Source organism: Lissotriton helveticus, chromosome 5_1 (genome assembly GCF_964261635.1).
Source record: "Lissotriton helveticus chromosome 5_1, aLisHel1.1, whole genome shotgun sequence".
NCBI classification, from domain to species: Eukaryota; Metazoa; Chordata; class Amphibia; order Caudata; family Salamandridae; genus Lissotriton; species Lissotriton helveticus.
The window spans coordinates 406,693,592-406,713,453 of NC_136065.1; the positions used below are offsets into that span (position 1 = coordinate 406,693,592).

Sequence of the window (19,862 nt, forward strand, 5' to 3'; positions counted from 1 at the left end):
AATCCAGGAGTATCATTTGGGCGAGTCTTGGTCTTGCTGCAACGCGTAATCGAGTTCTGAAACCTGTACGGGAAATTGAGTATTTGGCGGAAAAGGAGCCAAACAGTACAGATATTTTGAAGACCAACATGTTGGATACATATTATCCAAATAGAAGCAGTCACCTCGAGAATGTTTGTCTGTATGAGGTTCTACAAAATTACATATTCAAGAGGAACATCAAAGAAGATATTGATAAAGGAGTGTATGCTGTAATTGGAAGTGAGGGATGTCTGGTCAAGCAAAGAAAATGCCACTTGGTAAACCATCGAAAATTGAGTGGCGAATCTCCTGAAAGAAAAGAGTTTTTCTATTTAGCACTTTTGCAACATTTCAAGCCTTGGCGTGCAGAAGAGGAACTGCTTGGAGATTTCCTCTGTTACGAAGACTCTTTCAATGCCGCCAAGGAGACCATAGAATGTCCTGTTTTTCCCAAATATCTAGAAATGTTGAATGCGGAAATCGAGCAGGAAGCAACGATTGCAGCCGAGATTGCTAGAGACAGTTCTCAGGACAGTCAGAGTTCTGTTTCATTGAGTCAGGATCCACTAGGAGGACCAGTTATCGAAAATGAAGCTGCCACTGCCATGATTGAAGTGGAAAGAGCCATGGCACATGCTCAGGAGGATGCGGTTAAACTTAGAAGACTTGGAATGACAACTCAACGTTGAGCAGAGGAAAATATATGACGAAGTTACCAACCAAATAGATCATGGATTAAGTCATGAGAAGAAAGAGTGCTCATGTACGTCGTTGAAGCCTGTCCGACTGTATGTGAGTGGAGAAGCGGGAACTGGAAAAAGTTTCCTCATTAAAGCTATTTCATGTTATTTGCAGAAAAGGACTGAGTCATCGCTGTCTTGTGTTGTCACCGCTCCAACTGGACTGGCAGCACATAACATTAAAGGTATTACTTTGCATCGTCTACTGATGCTGCCAGTGGAGCATGATAACAAATTACAATACCACAAGTTATCTGGAGATGCTTGTTGTGAAGTTTCAAGAGTGTTGAGAAAAATGAAACTTCTTATCATTGACGAAGTAAGCATGGTTTCCAATGTCATGCTTGCCTTTGTGCATTTGAGAATGCAAGAAGTTCTCAAAACAGAGTATGATGTGTTATTTGGTGGCAAACACATCATTGTTTTCGGTGATCTTCTGCAGCTGACACCAGTGAAAGGACAACCTGTGTTCAAAATGCTCACGCATGAAGATACCAGGAAGTGCCTAGGGAGTATTGGCAACGTCAATATATGGTTAAACTTCAATTATGCTGAACTGCGTGAAAATATGCGTCAAGCTAAGGATGAAGATTATAAGAATATTCTACAAGATGTTAGAATCGGAAAAGTGACCGAGCATGGGAAAGAAGCTTTACATGCACGATTACTGTCAAATTTGTATCCAGAAGAAGACGTGCCTGAGAATATTTTTCAGAAAATTACTGAGAAGAAATCTGGAATATGTTTGATGCCAACTCTTGCAGAATGTGCCATCTTCAACAACAAAATGTTGCATTTAGAAAACCAAGAGATTGTGAAACTGGAAGCTATTGACAGAGTAGAGCATACGGGAGCAACAATTATTTTGTCTGAAAATTTGAAATCAAAATTGGATTCATTAGAGAAGACTATATCTAAAACTGCTGGTTTTGAAAAGACTCTGAATGTGTGCTTAAATTGCCGTATAATTTTAAGAAGGAATTTACATGTTGAAAGAGGTCTGGTAAATGGATCAATGGGTAATGTTGTTGATTTTGAGAAATACAGAAATAGAGATGGAATTGAATTTTTAAAAATTAAATTTGATGGCATTGAGGAAGTACAGCTAATTGGTCGTTGTTCTGCTAGATTGTTGCTTGTAAAAGACTTATATGTTCGCCGTAAGCAGTTTCCTGTTTGCTTGGCATATGCGGTGACAATCCATAAATCGCAAGGTTTAAGTGTAGACAGTGCATTGGTGAATATTGGCAGTTCTGTGTTCAAGGAGGGTCTGGCATATGTGGCATTGTCACGAGTCAGAACTTTATCGGGATTGTACTTGATTGAGTGTGATGTCACAAACATTTGTGCGGATCTAGATTGTGTTAAGGAATACAATAGGTTAAGAAGAGAGTATGCGCCACATTTGCCTCAATATCCTTTGTTTGAGAAACGTGTGGTAGGCCGGAAACGAAGAAATGTGACCAATAGTAGAGAGGTTGTAGCAAAAAAACGAAAAGTCGATGAACCAGAAATTATAAGCAGAAAGAAAAAGGATTTTGTTGAAGATGTTGTTGGTTTTCAATTTGAAAACAGTTCTGGTGTCAACTGCTATGCTAATGTAGTGGTTAATGTTTTGTTTAGAAAATTTAAAAGAAGAGATTGTGGTCAATTCGGATCAAAGATTTTGCAGTTTGTTGAATTCTGTGTTAGAGAAATGTAGCACTGATAGAACAAAAATAGAAAGTGTGTCTGAAATTCGAAATCTGTTAGACAAATGTTCAGGTCAAACGCAATTCTCTCAAAATATTCAGGAAGATTCTCTGGAGTTTTTAATGTATATGCTTGATGTATTGCAAGATGAAGGTGTAGATGTAGATCACCTGTTTGGCCTTTCTTATCAATGGCAACATGACTGCGAGAACTGTAGGGTATCAAGTACTACTAGTGTAGACTCAGAAAAATTTATATATTTAACTTTGCCAGACAGTAAATCAGTGTCCTTTAATAAGCTAGTAAAAGCAGCTGATCACAACATGGAGTGTAGCCAATGTAAGTCTGAAATGTTGTCCACATTATTTATACGAACATATGGCCAGTATGTCATTTTAATGTTCCAACGATGTAGGCCTGATGGAACAAAATTGACAACTTTAATTAAAAATGTTGTGGCTTCGCAGTTGTCAATATCAGGAAGGACTTTTGTAACTGCAGCAATTATATATCATGACGGTCCTTCAACAACATCAGGACATTACACAGCTTATTCGAAGTCTAGAAACGGCTGGTCATTCTGCAATGATTCTGTTTTAACTTTCAAAAAAAAATTGCCTTTTGACCTTAAAAATTCTTACCTGGCTACAGTTTTGAAAAAAAAAAATTCTTACCTGGTGTTTTTACAACCAAAATTTTAGGGAAAGAATCTCGGGATTTGCTCTGAGGAATTGCAAGAGGTTCTAATGGCTCCTACACTATTTGGCCTTGAGGATAAGTGTAGTACAGAGTCAAAAGTTATTTTTCAGTTTTAACTATTTCCTGAAAAAAAAGAGGTTTTTTTTTACAGAAAGTGGTGGGCACGGATTAGTTAAAGGACAACAGAGTATTTCCCAAAGCAAACGGTGTTCTTACCATAACACTTGACGTCATGGAAAAATAACTGCACTTTGAATGAGTTCAGAAAAACTGTTTCTTTTAATAAGCTAATTCAAGCAGCCAATCAAAACATGGAGTAGAGGTAATGTAAGTCTGCAATGCTGTCAACATATTTTGAACAAACTTTTGGTTATAATGTCATTTAAAAATTCCAACTATATAAACCTGATGAAAATAAGTTTTCAACTTTAATTTCAAATGTTGTGGCTACACACTCGTTGATTTTAGAAAAAAAATTCTAACTGCAGCTATTATATGACATGATGGTCCTTTGACAACATCCACTTATTACACATCTTATTAAAAATATTCTTACTTTCTGTTTTCAGAAGAAAGAATTTAGGGTAGGTAACTGGCCTATAATGATTCTAGGGGTTGATATAATTTAATGTACTGTTTTAAATTGCTTTGTGATTAAAAGTGATGTAGAGAATTAAATAATTGTAGTAGTCATAGAGGTAGTGTAAGTCTGCTTCATAGTAAGCAGTATCAGTGTCATAGGAAATGTGGAACATGAGTGAGCAAGAAGGGTAAGATATTACTAGTACAGGATTGTGAACGTGATCTTGAACGTTTTCTTTCTGAAAGTTGCGGAAAAAGAAAATGACGGGATTTGCTTAGAAGAATTCCAAGAGTTATAAATGGCTCTTACACGATTTGGCCTTGTGGAAAAGTGTGGTAGAGAGCGAGAAGTCATTTATTGTATGTAACATATTTGTCAAAACGATGGAGCTTTTCTTTCAGAAAGTGGCGGGCTGAAAATAATAACAGCACAACAGAGTGTAAGCTGTTCATAGGATATCCTTCGACGTCATGAAAAGTAAGTTAATTTTAAGGAGTTCTGATTTTTGATTGGTTATGTTATATGGGTTTTTTAAACACAATCATTTTGATTGTGTTTTTTTTCCCCGCTGTTATATGATGAATACCTTCAAGTCACTGTTTTTAGTGAAATTTGATAAATTCTGAGAACAGCAAAAATAAACCATTTAACATGTATAATTAATTCTGTACTTTTTGTATTTATGATATACATTTAGAACTGTGTAGGAGGCATGGAGAAGCTGAGGCTTCTGTAAGTGTCAAAGTTGTTGCATACAGTGCTCACATTCTGCGTAGTCTTTCATATGATAGACTACATCTGCACAATGAGATACCTAAGCAAAGGAAACACAGGTGATGTGATTGTGGAATGAGAAAAAAAAATTTCACGTTTTTCAATTACATTACCTGTGTTTCCTAACATTACGCATCACATTGTGTAGATGAGGTTTAGGCCTGTTCCAGGAGACAGAGGAGGTCTGACATTTGTTCAAGAGTGCAGTGGACATGACTCACTTCGTTGGTAGGCCTGCACATGTATTATCTCCTCTGTACTCTTCAACAAGCCTAAATTTCATCTGCAACCCTGAGTAGGACTCACCTGAAACAAATCTGTGGATAGGCCACACCTTATCGGCATCCTGAAACAATCATTTAAAATGTTAAGGGCAGATTTATGATGGCCATGCGCCTCTTTTGCGCCGCTGTTCCGTCACTTTTGTGACGCAGCAGCAGTGTAAAGGATGCACCATGTTGCAAGATAGGCCTCACTTCATCTCCAACAAGATACCGTCAGTTTAAAATGTATATAATTAGGACTGTGTAGGGGGCATGCAGAAGCTGAGGCTTCAGTAAGTGTCAAAGTTGTTGCATGCAGTGCTGCACTTCTGCGTACTCTTTCATATGCTGGACTACATCTGCTCAATGAGATACCTAAGCAAAGGAAACACAAGTGATGTGATTGTGAAATGAGCAAAAGAAATTGCACGTTTTTCAATTACATCACCTGTGTTTCCTAACATTACGAATCACATTGTGCAGATCAGGTTTAGGCCTGTCCAGGGAGACAGAGGAGGTCTGGCCTTTGTTAAAGAGTGCAGTGGACATGACTCACTTCATTGGTAGGCATGGACATGTATTATCTCCTCTGTACTCTTCAACAAGTCTAAATTTCATCTGTAACCCTGAGTAGGCCTCACCTCAAACAAACCCCTGGATAGGCCACACCTTATCGGCATCCTGAATCAATCATTTAAAATGTTAGGGGCAGATTTATGATGGCCATGCACCTCTTTTGTGCCGCTGTTGCATCACTTTTGTGATGCAGCAGTGATGCAAAAGATGCACCATGTTGCAAGATAGGCCTCACTTCATCTGCAACAAGATACTGTTAGTTTAAAATGTATATATTTAGGACTGTGTAGGGGGCATGGAGAAGCAGAGGCTTCTGTAAGTGTCAAAGTTGTTGAAAAACTGTTTGTCCTTCAATCTTTTCCCTTGTCTTTTCTAATTTTTAAATACATGTTTTAATATTTTTAAAATTTTTGTTCTTTCTTTCACAGATTGAAAGTATAAAAATAACAAGTGACTAAGTTAACGACAATTATAAGGTAAATGTTTTGTACTCTTTTCATTACATTTCTATCACATTTAACTTCTATTAGTTCCACTGCTTCATTTCTTTAACCCTCAGTTTCCTGCCTTTGCTACTTCTCTCATTCCTTTCTCTATTACTTACTTACTCTACTCCTTCCACTCCTTTTCTCACTCTCTCTGTTCTCATAGTTCCTCACTCCTATTCACTCACTCTGTCTCTATTACTCTCACTGTCTCTGACTGATCACTCTTTCACTAATAGTTCATTATGCTTTCTCCCTGTAGTTCAAGCACACTAAGGGGCATATTATCAACACAGGCAATAAAATTATCGCTGCTTTTATTGGCAGAAAACTGCCGCAAAAGCGGCTTTAGCGGCAGTTTTCTGCCGCAAAAGTGGCTTTAGCGGCAGATTTCTGCCGATAAAAAAAGCGATAATTTTATCACCTATGTTGATAATATGCCCCTATGTTATTTACATTTCTTTGCTGTTTCAATCATTCCTTTTCTGTTACTTCTTCTTTTCTGCTTTCTGTTTTTTCTCTCTGTTATTCCACATGTTTTAATCTTATTTTGAACATTCACTCACATTCTCTAAGAAACTCTTGTTTATTATTCTTCTACTCTCCTTTTTTTCTTTCACTTCCTTATCTATTTTGTTTTTCACTATTATACCCTCTTCCATCTTTTCTTCGGTAAATAGATCTATTAAACAGTATCTCTGTGTTACTCCCTATAGCTGTCTTTCTTTTAACATTACTCTCCGTTTCCTTCCCTTATACTTACTCTTCTTTTTTTTTTTTTTTTTAATTTTTGTTTCGCTTCCGGTTCGCGTACCGGCGAGCGAACCGGGAAGAGAACCGAAAGAAATAGAGGTTGCCAGAGTGCTAAACATTCTAGCAATTTTTTTTATAAAGGGGAGGTAGTTCTGAAAAGAACTTTTTTTTATTATTTTTGTTGTTTTATATTTTTTTTATTTTTTTTCGGAACATTTTTTTACTTTTTTGTATTTTTTGAACGGTTTTATATTTTTTTTGGTTTTTTTGAGGGGGAACAACAAAAAACAGGCATTAGAACGGGCTCAACAGGAGCAAAAAAATTTTTTATTTTTTGGGGCGTTTTGAGCACTTGTGGTTTTCAAATGCTCTGTTTATCAAATTGATACTCATATTTGCACATGAGAGTAGGTCACCACAATAAAGGCACACTATCTTCATGTGCACAAAATTCTGTTGGATGTTTGGGACCGTTTCCCTCGCCTCTGGTCCCGACAGAGTTACCTGTGCCGATGTACTGGCCACAGGAGTTGGTGGGTTGTCTTGGAGGTGACGCATCTCTGCAACGTTGTAATTCAGTGGATGCCACCTCTGCATATGACGGTGCATAGTATAGTTACCATAACTATACTTTTTGTCTGTACCTCTAGATAAAACATCTTTACAAATGAGGCATGTCACATGTCTGGCATTCACTTTTTTTTGGCCTCGAGGAAAAGAATAAAACTGCCAAATAAAACTGTCTTTGTGGTGGGATTACCGGGGCTCTTCACGTAAGAACTGCCTCCCCTCTACTTCCTCTTCCTCTTCTTCATCCTCTTCCTCCTCTCGGTTGGGAAGGAACTGTGGAGGTGGTCCTTCCTTCCTAGGTGGTTGTGGTGGTGGTGGGGGTCCACCAGCTGCAGCTACTACAGATGCCATTATTTTAATAAGCAAAAACAGGTCTTCCTCTCACAAAGATGAAAGTCAGAGTGAGGAAAGAAGGAGGGGGCTTTCATCATTTGGGAAAAAAAAAAATTCTAAACCAATGAAAAGTGTTATTTTTAGGTCACATGACCTAGCCTTACATCATTAGGAAACCAAAAGTGAAATGAACCAATAGAAAGTTTTATTAACAAGTCACATGACCTGTTACGCTTACGTTACGCGCTCCGCGCCGCGCCCCGGATCGCTTCCGGGGAGCTGCGCTTTGCGCCTCGGTTCGCGCTCCGGAGCACTTCCAGGTGCGCTAACGCGGCGCGTCATAAGACGCATTACGCGGCAACGCGATACGTCGCGCTTACGCGACGCGTCACGATGTTGTTTTCTAACGCGGCAGTTGCGCTAACGGACCGTTTACCGGTTCGCGGACCGGGTCGCGGCACCAAATTGAGCTAACGGGAAGCTACCCGGTGCGCGGACCGGTAGCGAAACAAAAAATATATATATATATATATATATATACATAAACAAATTATATTAAAAACATATAAAATATATTTTTCGATTTAAAGAAGAATACATTTTAAAGCTTTTGATATTTGCTATTAAAAAACCATTGAAATTCACTGAAAAAACCATAGGTTATAGACCATATATAGTTAGGAATTAGCATTTACAAAACCTTGAAAATTCACAGAAAAAAACATAGGTTATAGACCATATATAGTTAGGAATTAGCATTTAAAAAACCTTATTTTACTCACACAAAACCATTGAAATTCCATATATAGTTAGTTGTACTAACTATATATCGCGCACCCGCAATCCACTGCTGATCATGTCACATATTACTTCATTCATGACATGGTCAGTGACATCACTGATGACATCACTGATGACATCTCAAATGACATCACTGATGACATCACTGATGACATCTCAAATGACATCACTGATAACAACATCCAGTGACTGTATGTTTCTGTAAAGTTAAAATATGTCTTACATATTGAAGAATGAGTGGATGTATAAGTGTCTGGATGAAGGATTTAGTAGGTGCATGACTGACTGTATGAGTGAGTGATTAAATGTGTCTCACTGAGTGCATGGGTTAGTGACTAAACTGTCTTAATTTGTGCATCATTATGTCTGTTGTTCTGTAAATTGCTGCATGTGTTGATCAGTAGCTATATGAGTAACTATATGGGTTATTGATTGGTTGCCCAAGTATTTGTATGGGAGACTGAGTGTGTGTGTGGGTGGCTGGGAGGTGTATGACTCTGTGCATAGATGTGTGAGCAGTTGATTCACTAGATGTATGGGTTCAAAAGTGCATGTGGAAACAGCTGTATGGGCGGTTGACTGTGTGCATGAGTGTATTGGTGAGTGAATGGATATCTCAGTGCTACATGTCAAAGTAAGTACATATGTAAAACACAGTACATGTGAGAGTTGACATATATAAATAACTGTGCATAACAGCCAGTGAATGTGTGAGTGGCTGTATGGATCATTGTGAACTTGTATCAGGGATTGTATAAGAGAGTAAATATGTGTTAGTATATGTTTGAATAAGTAAGGTGTGTATAACTGTATAGTTGAGGAAATGGAGGTGTGATTGATTCTTTGCATGATTGACTAGGTGTGTGTGTAACTCCATGGATGAGTGACAGTCTGTGAGTGTCTGTTTACACCGAGTGTATCTAAGGTTATATTAGAGTCTGAAGAGGTTCATCGTATTATCACATGAATAATGTCATCAGTGATGTGCTCAGTAATGTCATCAGTGATGTCATCAGTGATGTCATTTGAGATGTCATCAGTGATGTCATCAGTGATGTCACTGACCATGTCATGAATGATGTAATATGTGACATGATCAGCAGTGGATTGCGGGTGCGCGATATATAGTTAGTACAACTAACTATACATGGAATTTCAATGGTTTTGTGTGAGTAAAAAAAGGTTTTTTAAATGCTAATTCCTAACTATATATGGTCTATAACCTATGGTTTTATTCTGTGAATATATATATATATATATAGATAGATAGATAGATAGATAGATAGATAGATAGATAGATAGATAGATAGATAGATAGATAGATAGATAGATAGATATATATATATATATATATATATATATATTACCTACTGGCGGTCGCCAGTAGGTAGTTATAGTTAGGATCGTTTTCCATAGGAAATCCGCAACATTCTATTGGGAATAACTTTGGCGCCGAATGAGGGATCTGCCTGTAATTTTCCTTAACTTTGCCTCGCTGCGCTCCGCTCCTTCCCTGAAAGTTTCGGGGGGCCGAGATAAAAGGGGGGTCTCAAAACGTGTTTTCCCCATGTTAATTTCCTTAGGGTGGTTGGACTCACTTTTAGCCCGAACGGCTGAATGGATTTCCACCAAACTTGGCAAAATTGTAGGGACTGGTACCCCGATGTGCCTTTGCTATGTCTCAAGATATATGCTCCAGTGGTTTTTTTCGAAAATTAACTTTGAAAAAATATATATTGGGCTACATTGGGCTATATATATGTTAGAGCCCAAATGTAGCCCAATGTAGCCCAAAGATGGCCACCAGAGACAAAAACAAATGTAGCCCAAATATCAGCCAGATGTAGCCCAACTATAGCCCAATGACAGAATGTTCCACAGTGTTCTAAAGAACAACTAGAGCACTAACAGTCTTACTTACGACAAAAGTATGGCACACCTTTAGTCATCTTGATTGGAATAAAGTGTTAACACTTAAAACATTTAATTTGCAAAGGAACAAAATGAGGGGGTTCATTTTGCCATAGAAATTATGATTAGTGCTGAAGAAAGAAAAATTAGGGCACATTTTGAGTGACTTCTCAAATCCTCTTATATTTCATTAAAACAATTCTGATATGCAGTCTCCCAAGATGGCCACCAGAGACAAAAGAGCCCAAATGTAGCCCAAATATCAGCCAGATGTAGCACAACTATAGCCCAATGACAGAATGTCCCAGAGTGTTCTAAAGAACAACTAGAACGCTAACAGTCTTACTTATGACAAAAGTATGGCACACCTGAAGTCATCTTGATTGGAATAAAGTGGTAACACTGAATACATTTAATTTGAAAAGGAACAAAATGAGGGGTTTCATTTTGCCATAGAAATTTTATATATATATATATTCACTGAAAAAAACATAGGTTACACACCAGTTATAGTTAGGAATTAGCATTTAAAAAAACTTTGAAATTCACTGAAAAAACCATAGGTTTCACACCAGTTATAGTTAGCTGGAAATTTTACTTGCATAAAACCATTGAAATTCCCACGTTATAGTTAGTTGGACTCACTATAACTTGCACGTCTGCAATGCATTGCTGATGACGTCACATATTACATCACTCATGCATATATTTAAATATTTAAACATTACTCGCTAATATATGTATTCACTAAGATACACTTAATAAGCCAGTTAACCAATCAATTTTTTTTTTTAAAACACTGTCACGAGTGATGTAATATGTGACGTCATCAGCAGTGCATTGCAGACGTGCAAGTTATAGTGAGTCCAACTAACTATAACGTGGGAATTTCAATGGTTTTATGCGAGTAAAATTTCCAGCTAACTATAACTGGTGTGAAACCTATGGTTTTTTCAGTGAATATATATATATATATACACACATGTTTTTAAATAGAAAAAAAGAGGCAACAAGTTCTATGACCGCCACAGGTAGAAGCTTCCAGCAGGGGCTTTTCTAACGGTGGATGTGGGCTTGGAGGCGATGATTAAGGAAACATCAGAGGGAGTCGAAATTCGTGCCTAACCACTGAATAAATTAAATGGGTTTATGAATTAAATAATTTCATATGACACACTTTTCCCCTACTAGGTGTCCATGTGTAAGAGTTGAGTTTTCAAATGTATCCAAAAAAGTAAGGTAAATCTGGATCCAACCTAAGGAAAGGAGCAGTGCGTTGTTAGAATACATAGCAGCCACGAAGTAAAGGAGCGTCCATCAAGAACACATCACCATGACATGTAGAACACAGAATGGAAAGGCAGAGGAGGACTGAAGTATGCAATTAGGGGTGTATCTGATAAGTTCCTTTGTGGCCCAGGAGGAGTCGAAATTGATGAGGGCTCAATGACAAGGCAAAGCTATTCAACTATAGAAAGCTTAGAAGAGTAAAAAGTTGCTCTAGTCAACTTGATCAGATTTGTATGTTTCTTTATGGCCTAAGCAAGTATTGTTTGCTGTTAACATCATAATCTCTCTTATTCTTACATTCAATGGTCTTACAATGACATTTGGCGAACCTGAGGCCATCGTTATACCAAGCAGCACAAGGGGATTTAAGTTGTGGAGAGAAATGTTTAAGAGGAGCAATACTATCTAGGGAGTGGATAATCCATTGACCGAAATTCTCAAAGTGAGGCAAGATCATATCTGGAAGCTAGAGTGGTACAGATTAGAGTGCTACTGAAGTTGACATTATTAACTTTAGACCACTGTCTGGAGTTTGCAGGCTTCGAGGGCTATGGGGACTTACAGCTATATTTAGAAACGCTGATTGCAAAATGGATGGCACAACTGTCCATGTAAAAGGAGTAGGCAAAGGTGATCGAAATACAAAAAAGACTCAGAAAAAATAGGTTCATGAGTATGTCCATCAGAATGAGTGGCGCCTGTGACTATGGTGAAGGCTAAGTGCTGACATAACATACAGGAGGTCAGATGGGTCGCACTGATTGGTTATATCAATATACAGTTACGGCGATCCAAAATGATGAAATTGGCCAGTTTAAGAATACATGCAGTTAAAAGTTGGCAAGCGTGGAGAAGAAATGAGGGAAGGGAAGCAATAAGCCAGTGCTCCAAAAAGGGAGAAGGAAGAGGTGAGCTCGAGATTGAATAGTAGATGTTCCTTGGACGAGTCGGAGTCAATGATGGTGTGCTCAAAGTGAGAGTGATCTACAATAACTATATGAAATTATATCAAGATGCACCTGGCAAGCTCTCTTTCCAGTAATCCTATTGGGAGAGAAAAATAAACAAAAAAAGGGCGTGAAATGAAAACTTTTAAAATGAATAAAACATACTTTGCATCACAATCCTCTGTGAGGACAATAGAGCAAAGCCATGATGAAGAGGCGATTCTAGACACCTCTGAATACAAGGAAAATAAAATTATGTTAGCAGAGAAAAAGGTACCAATCATAGGAATCATCTACTGGTAGACCAGATCTAACAGCATCATTGTGTACTGACTCATTTGTTAAAGAATCCTGAAAATCTCCCAACGAGCAGAGATGCAGAGGGGGGGGGGGCTGTTGGACAAGCAGTTAGATCTGCTTCTTCTGTTTTACATTTGCTACTAAAGTGAACACGTTTCTGGAGGTGAACAGCATATTGGAGAAACTATGGGATAACCACATTGAATCATGCCAAGCTGGGGCTCTTGAATGCAGGGGAGCTTTGCCACAAGGGAGCGATTTCGTTGCCCTCAAAACCATTATGCACCGGTTCAAGACTGAATGGCAAAGTCAGGAAGGACAATGTACCAGCAACTTTAACTGAGTCTCACGGGAGAGGAGAGCAGATAGATGCACTGTTTCTTTGCTCTCCTAAATGCAGCTTTGATCACCATTTGTCAATTACCTCTATACATTTCTAAGTCCAGGGTCAATCAATAAAAATGTCAGCTCTGTTTGAGGAGGGACGCATAACATCTGAAATGGGGAATGTCATAGGAACTTCTTGTGTCTTCCAGGATACGTCCAAGGAATGTCATATCAGTAACTTATGGGATGTGAAAATACAATTTCCGGGGACACTCGTGATGGAGTGCCTAAATGCCCAAATGCCACAGATCTGCATGTCTGCCTTTAAGGCAGACAAATCGTCCTCTGGCTCCAGTGCCTTTTGCACTCTCCAGCTCAAAGAGAGAAGCTCCAACTTGAACAACAACTTTCAGACTGGGCCTAAACGCTTTAGGTATTATGTATCGGCAAGAGGGTGTCTTCCTTAGCATTTACAAACGTTTTCCAGTCTTAGAGACCAAAGAGAGCTGGGGAAAATATTCCCCAGTAATTGTTCCAGATGTTAACTGTCCCAGAAGGGACTCATCAATTTTCTGCTCATGTCTGGTACTAAAATGCCAGAATGGGGTGGAAGGGGGGGGGGGCTTAACCCAAAGGAAGTAAGGTTATAAAGGTAATTAATATAACATGTTCCAAAGGTAATTATTTGTAAAGGCTGGATTAATAGGTTGGGGAACAAAGTACCATAAATCCTGCCTCTACAAAATATGCAAAAATATATAGTTTCAATGATTATATTTTTCAAGTTCACCAAGTGACAATTCCAAGCGGAGATAAGGTGCTACTTGTGATGGCGCAGTGCAAGTGTGAAGTGTCAAAAAGTGCTGAAATATATACAGTGCACATAACACAAAACAATCTCAACCAACAGGATACTCCTTGCATCAAGAGGAGCAGAACGTTGAAATAAATCAAGATATATTCCTCTTTATGGTCCCTTCATTAAAAAATAAGTGGTTGAGACATATCAGGCGGAATTGTGACCCCAATTGATTTGTTTAACAGGGTCTTCTTCAGGACAGATGTAGCACCTGATGAAACAGGAAGCAAGAATTTCTATAGGAGTACATCAAAAGGTGAGAATAGGATTCTCAATGGCATATGCCTTCTGGCATGATCCACCAGCAGGTTGCAGGAAGCCAAGAGGCCCAGCAGCATCAGAGTCATTCTCACCGAATTCCGGGATAGAGGCTGAAACATCCATTTCATAACCCAAATATCCCAGACTCGCTGTTCAGGATGATAGGCCCAAAACTGCACAGTGTCTAAAATCACTCTGATGAAAGGGAGCATCTGGGAGGGAGTCAGGTGTGACTTTGGCATGTTGCTAGTGAAGTCCAGTGAGTGCAGGAGGTCTGCCATAGTCTGGAGGTGGGAGACGATAGCCTGGGGCAAGTCCACCTTCAACAGCCAGTCGTCGAGATGGGAGGAAGACTGTTACCCCGATCTGCGCAGATGAGCTATGTGGGGGTGCAGTTTGGAATGTGCCTTTAGAAGATGGGGCTAGGACAACCAAGGTCTCAGGGGAAGGAGGTTGCGTAAGGGTCGCCAAGAGTGAGGCGATGGAGCCAGGTGATTGCCCTGTCCACAAGAGTCCATGTGCTGGGCTTGGACCACGTGCCCAGAAGGATATCAGTGAGGGTTACATTAAAGGGTAAAAGGGTTTTGGAGGTAGAAGCTGCGGGCTGAAGCACCTCTGTCAGGAGTTAGTTCTGACTGCCACCAAAGGACAAGGACCTTGGCTGCCCTTACTACTACTGCGTAAGTAGCTCCCTCCCCGTAGCCACGTGGGGGAGAAAGCAGGACATTGTCAGGTAAGTGTCCAACCCACTGGCCTCACCTATCTCCATCTGCCAGTCCATGGGGTCTTCAAGCTGGTCAGTTAAAGGGTCCAGCTGCCACTCGCAGTCCCCTTTATCACCTCCTAACACAAAATCAACACCAGGGATTAACATAGGGACAAAAGATCCTTCCGGTATCAATCCAGCACAGTGTCCATGTCGGGGACGAGGATGGGGTCGACGCCAGCCGGGGCCTTGGTCCGCGTTAGGATTGTCGCCACCGGGATCATCGATGGGGAAGGTTGAATTGGATCGACCAACGTCAGGCTGGATCTAAGAACAGATCCACTGGAGTCCGCCGAAGCTGCCACGGTAGAAGGCCTGGGGGTCCCCCAACTGACTACGTGGGTCCTGAAGGCACACCAGCGGACCCGGGCTGCCTAAAGATGAGGTGCAGGGCCTCGTAGGACTTTCTAAGCTGGATAGGAAAAGCTCCAGCTTCCGGAAAAGTGGGGAGGCGCAAAGTCATCTCAGAAAGAGGCTCCAAAGACAGAGGCTTAGAGCGACAACGCTCTGTGTTCTGCGTCGCGTGAGCCGACTGACAGGGTGAAGTCAAAGAAAGCCTATGCTGCTTCAACTTCTTCTTGTGCTTATCTGAGCACCCCAAGGATTTTGAATGGGACAAGTAGTGTATCTCCTCGACAATTCTCGAGACCTTCTCCTTGATCGAGAATGGGAGCAATGCGGAGCCGAGCGCCAGGCCTCCAACAGCTTTCAGGACTGCTCCCACAAAGCCTTCGGATTCATGGCCCAGCACTGATAGAGCGACTTCGAGTTGTGGTAAAGCTTCAAGCACCAGAGGCACATGAGATGCGGATCAGTCACGGACATCATCCGTTGACAGGATCCGTAGGGCTTGAATTCAGTCCAACGCTGGTACATCTAGACAATACCAGGAGTCCAAGACTAAGAAAAAAATCTCAACAAAAGTTGAAAAAAGGTTAGTTAAAAAACAGCTAATGAGTAGCGCTCTCCGGATCTGCGATTATTTCTGGCGCACGATGCTGACAACAGACGCGGAGCCAACCAACACCACCTACCAACATGCAAGGGTACTGCTGATGAAAAATCTCTGAATCCAGAATGGACGCCAAGGGGAAATTCAAAAAGTAAGGAATCTACAACTTGAAATCTCTATCAAATAATTGTTTTTGAGTTTGTAATTTACAATGGAAGGAGAGGGCATTGACAAGGACTTGCAGGCTGGGAGCTGAGCAGGGCCATCGACATTACCTCTGGCTGGCCCCTTCAGTCAATAACTAGCTCAGCCCCGAAGAGCCCTCCCATTTGAATAATATCAGCCAATTAATGCCTGCTTTAATTCCGACGGATTACAACATAGATACAGGCAATCTATCCGTTCTAAAGCCTAATATGTGACACTTTATATCATAAATGGAGCTGATGGTCTAAAAAATGTAATTAAAATAATGATCACATGTAGAAAGTGCCTCGAATATGCCAGTAAATAAAGACAGGGGTATCAGATACAGTTACATTGATTAGAGAACGCATACAGTTACATTGAGACATACAATGTAGGGTGACCACGGAACATCCATTATTTGGATTTCACATCCGTTGTCCGTGATGATCCCTTTAACGGACGCCTTTTGTCCGTAATTTTGGGTGATTACTGCTCACCTTTAAGAAGCCTCCCTGTTCTGAGAACTCCCTGCTGGGGCCGCCACACACTCCTCTGTGCTTAAGAGCAGCCCCTCCCTGGCCTCTCACAGACTGTGATGGAACCATTGTCATTCTGTATGCCGGCTGATTGCCACATACTGAATGACAATAGGCCAGTCTGGGCAGTTAAGGCATGTGGTGGGCCTGAAGGCGAGGAAGAAAAATGTAACACATTTGATGAAAGTAACATTGCCAGTCACTTTAAAAAAACAAGCATATACAATCAGTCCTGCATTTGTAAAGGTTAGAGCTTTTAGCATTGACAATGACAATGTTCTTTTACTTTATTTTTTTAATTTGCAATGAAGTGATTCTATTGTCATTTATATGACATTGCAGCGCTGAAAAACCATTATATAGGATATAGCTTTTAAGGGAGGGGAGCAAGAGTAAAATGCTGTCTGAAAAAAACCTGTAACATCCTGGAAAAAGAAAACACTTTTAGGGAAGGCAAGATTAAGTAAAGCATGTGAAATGTAAGCAGGCAATACAGTTACCTGAACACGTTTATACTTATTATTTAGAAATGAATGAGTGATTTTGCCTGTAAAGTTAGGAATATGACTACAGGGCCCAGGAAGGGACTACAGGGAACAGCATGCACAAAACAATAGCTAATCATGCCAATAACGAGAAGTGAGTGAGAAAAGAGCAACAAGTGAGATGAAACGTGCGCAATGCATTTTACAAGGTTAAGACTTCTGCAGCAGAACAAGTGGTCTTGGGCCATATGGACCTGCTAACAATCGTTAACATCAGGAGAAAAACTCTGGCTAGACTACTTTGCTTTATTTAAATATTTAAATGAAGCAGAGTAGACAAGCGAGGCATCAATTCTTGCCATACCCTGAGTGTGCTTCCTGACCTTTCATCTCAATGCTGGCTCAGTACTCTAAAACAGGCTCACCTGATAAAGGCGCTGAAACCGCATTTCCACCATTATTTGTGCGCTGTATAGTTTTATAAGCATGTTGGCATTGTGCTTCCATTTCAAAATTAAATGTTCTGTATGTAAAAGACAGTGCCTCCTTCTGACCTACAATGATGCCTCACCAAAGTATACAGTTTCTGGCCTGTAGCACACTTCTGTGCATCAGATAGAATCTGCAGTTTACATCTCACCCAAAGGAAACAGCCCACTCAGCATTCTGATTGGGCTGATTTATCATATACAGGTAAAATAAGGAGGGCTGATATATGGCTTGCCAGGACATTATAAAGTAATGTCAACTCCTATCTTACCGTTCTGGCCCACAATAATAGCATAACACTCAGTAGTGTGTCGCCAAATATAGTTCATGCAGGCTGGTTAATAACTCTGTTTTCCTGTCCTCACACAAGACTTGTCATCTGGGTCTTATCCATCACTCAGTAATGTACCAGGCTCTAAACGAATATATGATAATACAACGCTTACCTGTACCACGCATGGCTTTACCACGCGTATTTTACTACGCATGTGTCTTTACCACGCAGCATTTGAGCACGCAAGACTGTACTCCGCCATATTTACGTTACGATAACCAGCGTCAAAACACGTCTTTCAAAATAGAGATAGGACTTCTATTTTGACGTACACGCCACGTCGTTGTTGAGGCTCTTTCCTTTCTCTCAATTTGCACTGAATAGCGTTTTTTTTCTAAAGTTTTATTTTTTTTTTTATTCCGCTTTTTTTTTAGGGGGGGGGAGACCCCCCAACCCCCCCTTTTTATTGTCCCTTTCTCCTAATGATATACACGCAGGACGAAGTGAAGGAACGAAGACTGGAAGCAATGAAGCTTGCGTTGTAAAAACGTTTGTGGAATGCACCCGCGGTGAAAAGACGTTTGCGTGGTAAATGACCCGTTGTAAACGTAACGCGTGGTAATGCGTTCGTGGTAAATGATGTTTCCCCTCTTAACCAGTCATCACCAGCTGAATAGACATGGACTATAGAAGATATCTGACTCCAAGCTGGCTACTCAGAGTATTGAAATCTAGTCCAGCACTGAAAGTCCCAATTAGCTACATTCTATGCACGCTGCTTTATATCTCACAGTGGCACTCAGATATGAGATGCTAGTTAAGTCCATCCGAGCAGATCTTCCTGAGCACTTCTCTCTCAAAACATGCCTGCTCAGTACCCTGAACTTTAAACAAAGTATCAGACTAGACAACCCAGTGCAGTAACCATATAAATAGATCATGTGCATATGAAATACCACAAAAAGACTTGCACAGTTGCTCAAAGCTGCGCGAAAAACTGTGAAGTGCACGATTGTCTCAACCTAATATAAACGTATTTCGACTTGTACTTATGTCGGTTGTCTATTTACTTATATATTATTGGCGCCCTCCTCTGATTTGTCTGGAAAACGTACCCTTTGTCCCAAAGTTTTGTCCTGAATTTTGACCCTTTGCCCTGAATTTTTACCCTTTGTCCTGAATTTTTACCATCCTGAATTTGCACCCATGCCAGTTGGTCACCCTAACACAATGAGAACGAATATATTACGTTCCAGGGCAAACGAGTCCACTCTTTTGAAAGGAAAATCAACCGACAGCAGCTGGTCCTGCCTACGGTTCGTCTCCAGTTAGTTCCCGAGATCAGAGAACAATAAAAAAACATGATTCTGTAATCCAAGTAACAGATGCAACATGACCACTGTATTATTTATTAACAAGGCCAGAAAACCAGATACCTATGCGTTTATAAAAATACAAAATCACACTGTGTTCACATATATGTATTATTAATTTTCAAATTGCACGCAAGTCACATACTGCATAAAAGCTCCACAATTATGAATGTTGTGAGGAGAAATAAAGAAAGGACTCCGGTACCTGTAAAACTGGAGCTGCCGTTTGGGACTCCCATAGCGAGCACTTATGACAGCGTGAGAGAAAGAAAGAGATTCCACACATCACATTTTCAAGCATGTAGTAATCAACAATAAAAAACAGAGATACACAAATATGCTTTCCCTCGAAGTGTTCTTGAAAAACAGCCATATGCTGGTCATTTAGAAATCATACATTACACAGATTAATGTAATAACAAGCATGTGCAGCAGCGCCACCACGCGTCCAGAGAACTCCTGAACAGGATTACATTAAAGCGTCAAAGGCGCAGCTGGGGCTAAAAGGGTGAATGAAGTGTGTAAGTGTAGCAGGATGCAGACGGAAACATCTAAGTGATCTAACGTACAGTATGTTAAGTGAATCAGGAACGCATCTAATGGGTTTCAGACC

The 19,862-nt window shown here is 40.1% G+C and overlaps 1 protein-coding gene across 2 annotated transcripts in view; it reads right to left on the minus strand.

Moving 5' to 3' along the window:
* The window catches only part of KCNAB2 (potassium voltage-gated channel subfamily A regulatory beta subunit 2), a 1,353,173-nt gene that overhangs the window by 725,145 nt on the left and 608,166 nt on the right, over positions 1-19,862 (minus strand). Inside the window, exon 6 of one of the 2 annotated variants that reach the window (XM_078642625.1) lies at positions 19,455-19,496. The exons of the other annotated variant lie outside the window; for it this stretch is intronic. Coding sequence (XP_078498751.1) covers positions 19,455-19,496 — 42 coding nt within the window. The remainder of the gene's footprint in view (positions 1-19,454; positions 19,497-19,862) is intronic. 2 annotated transcript variants of the gene reach the window in all.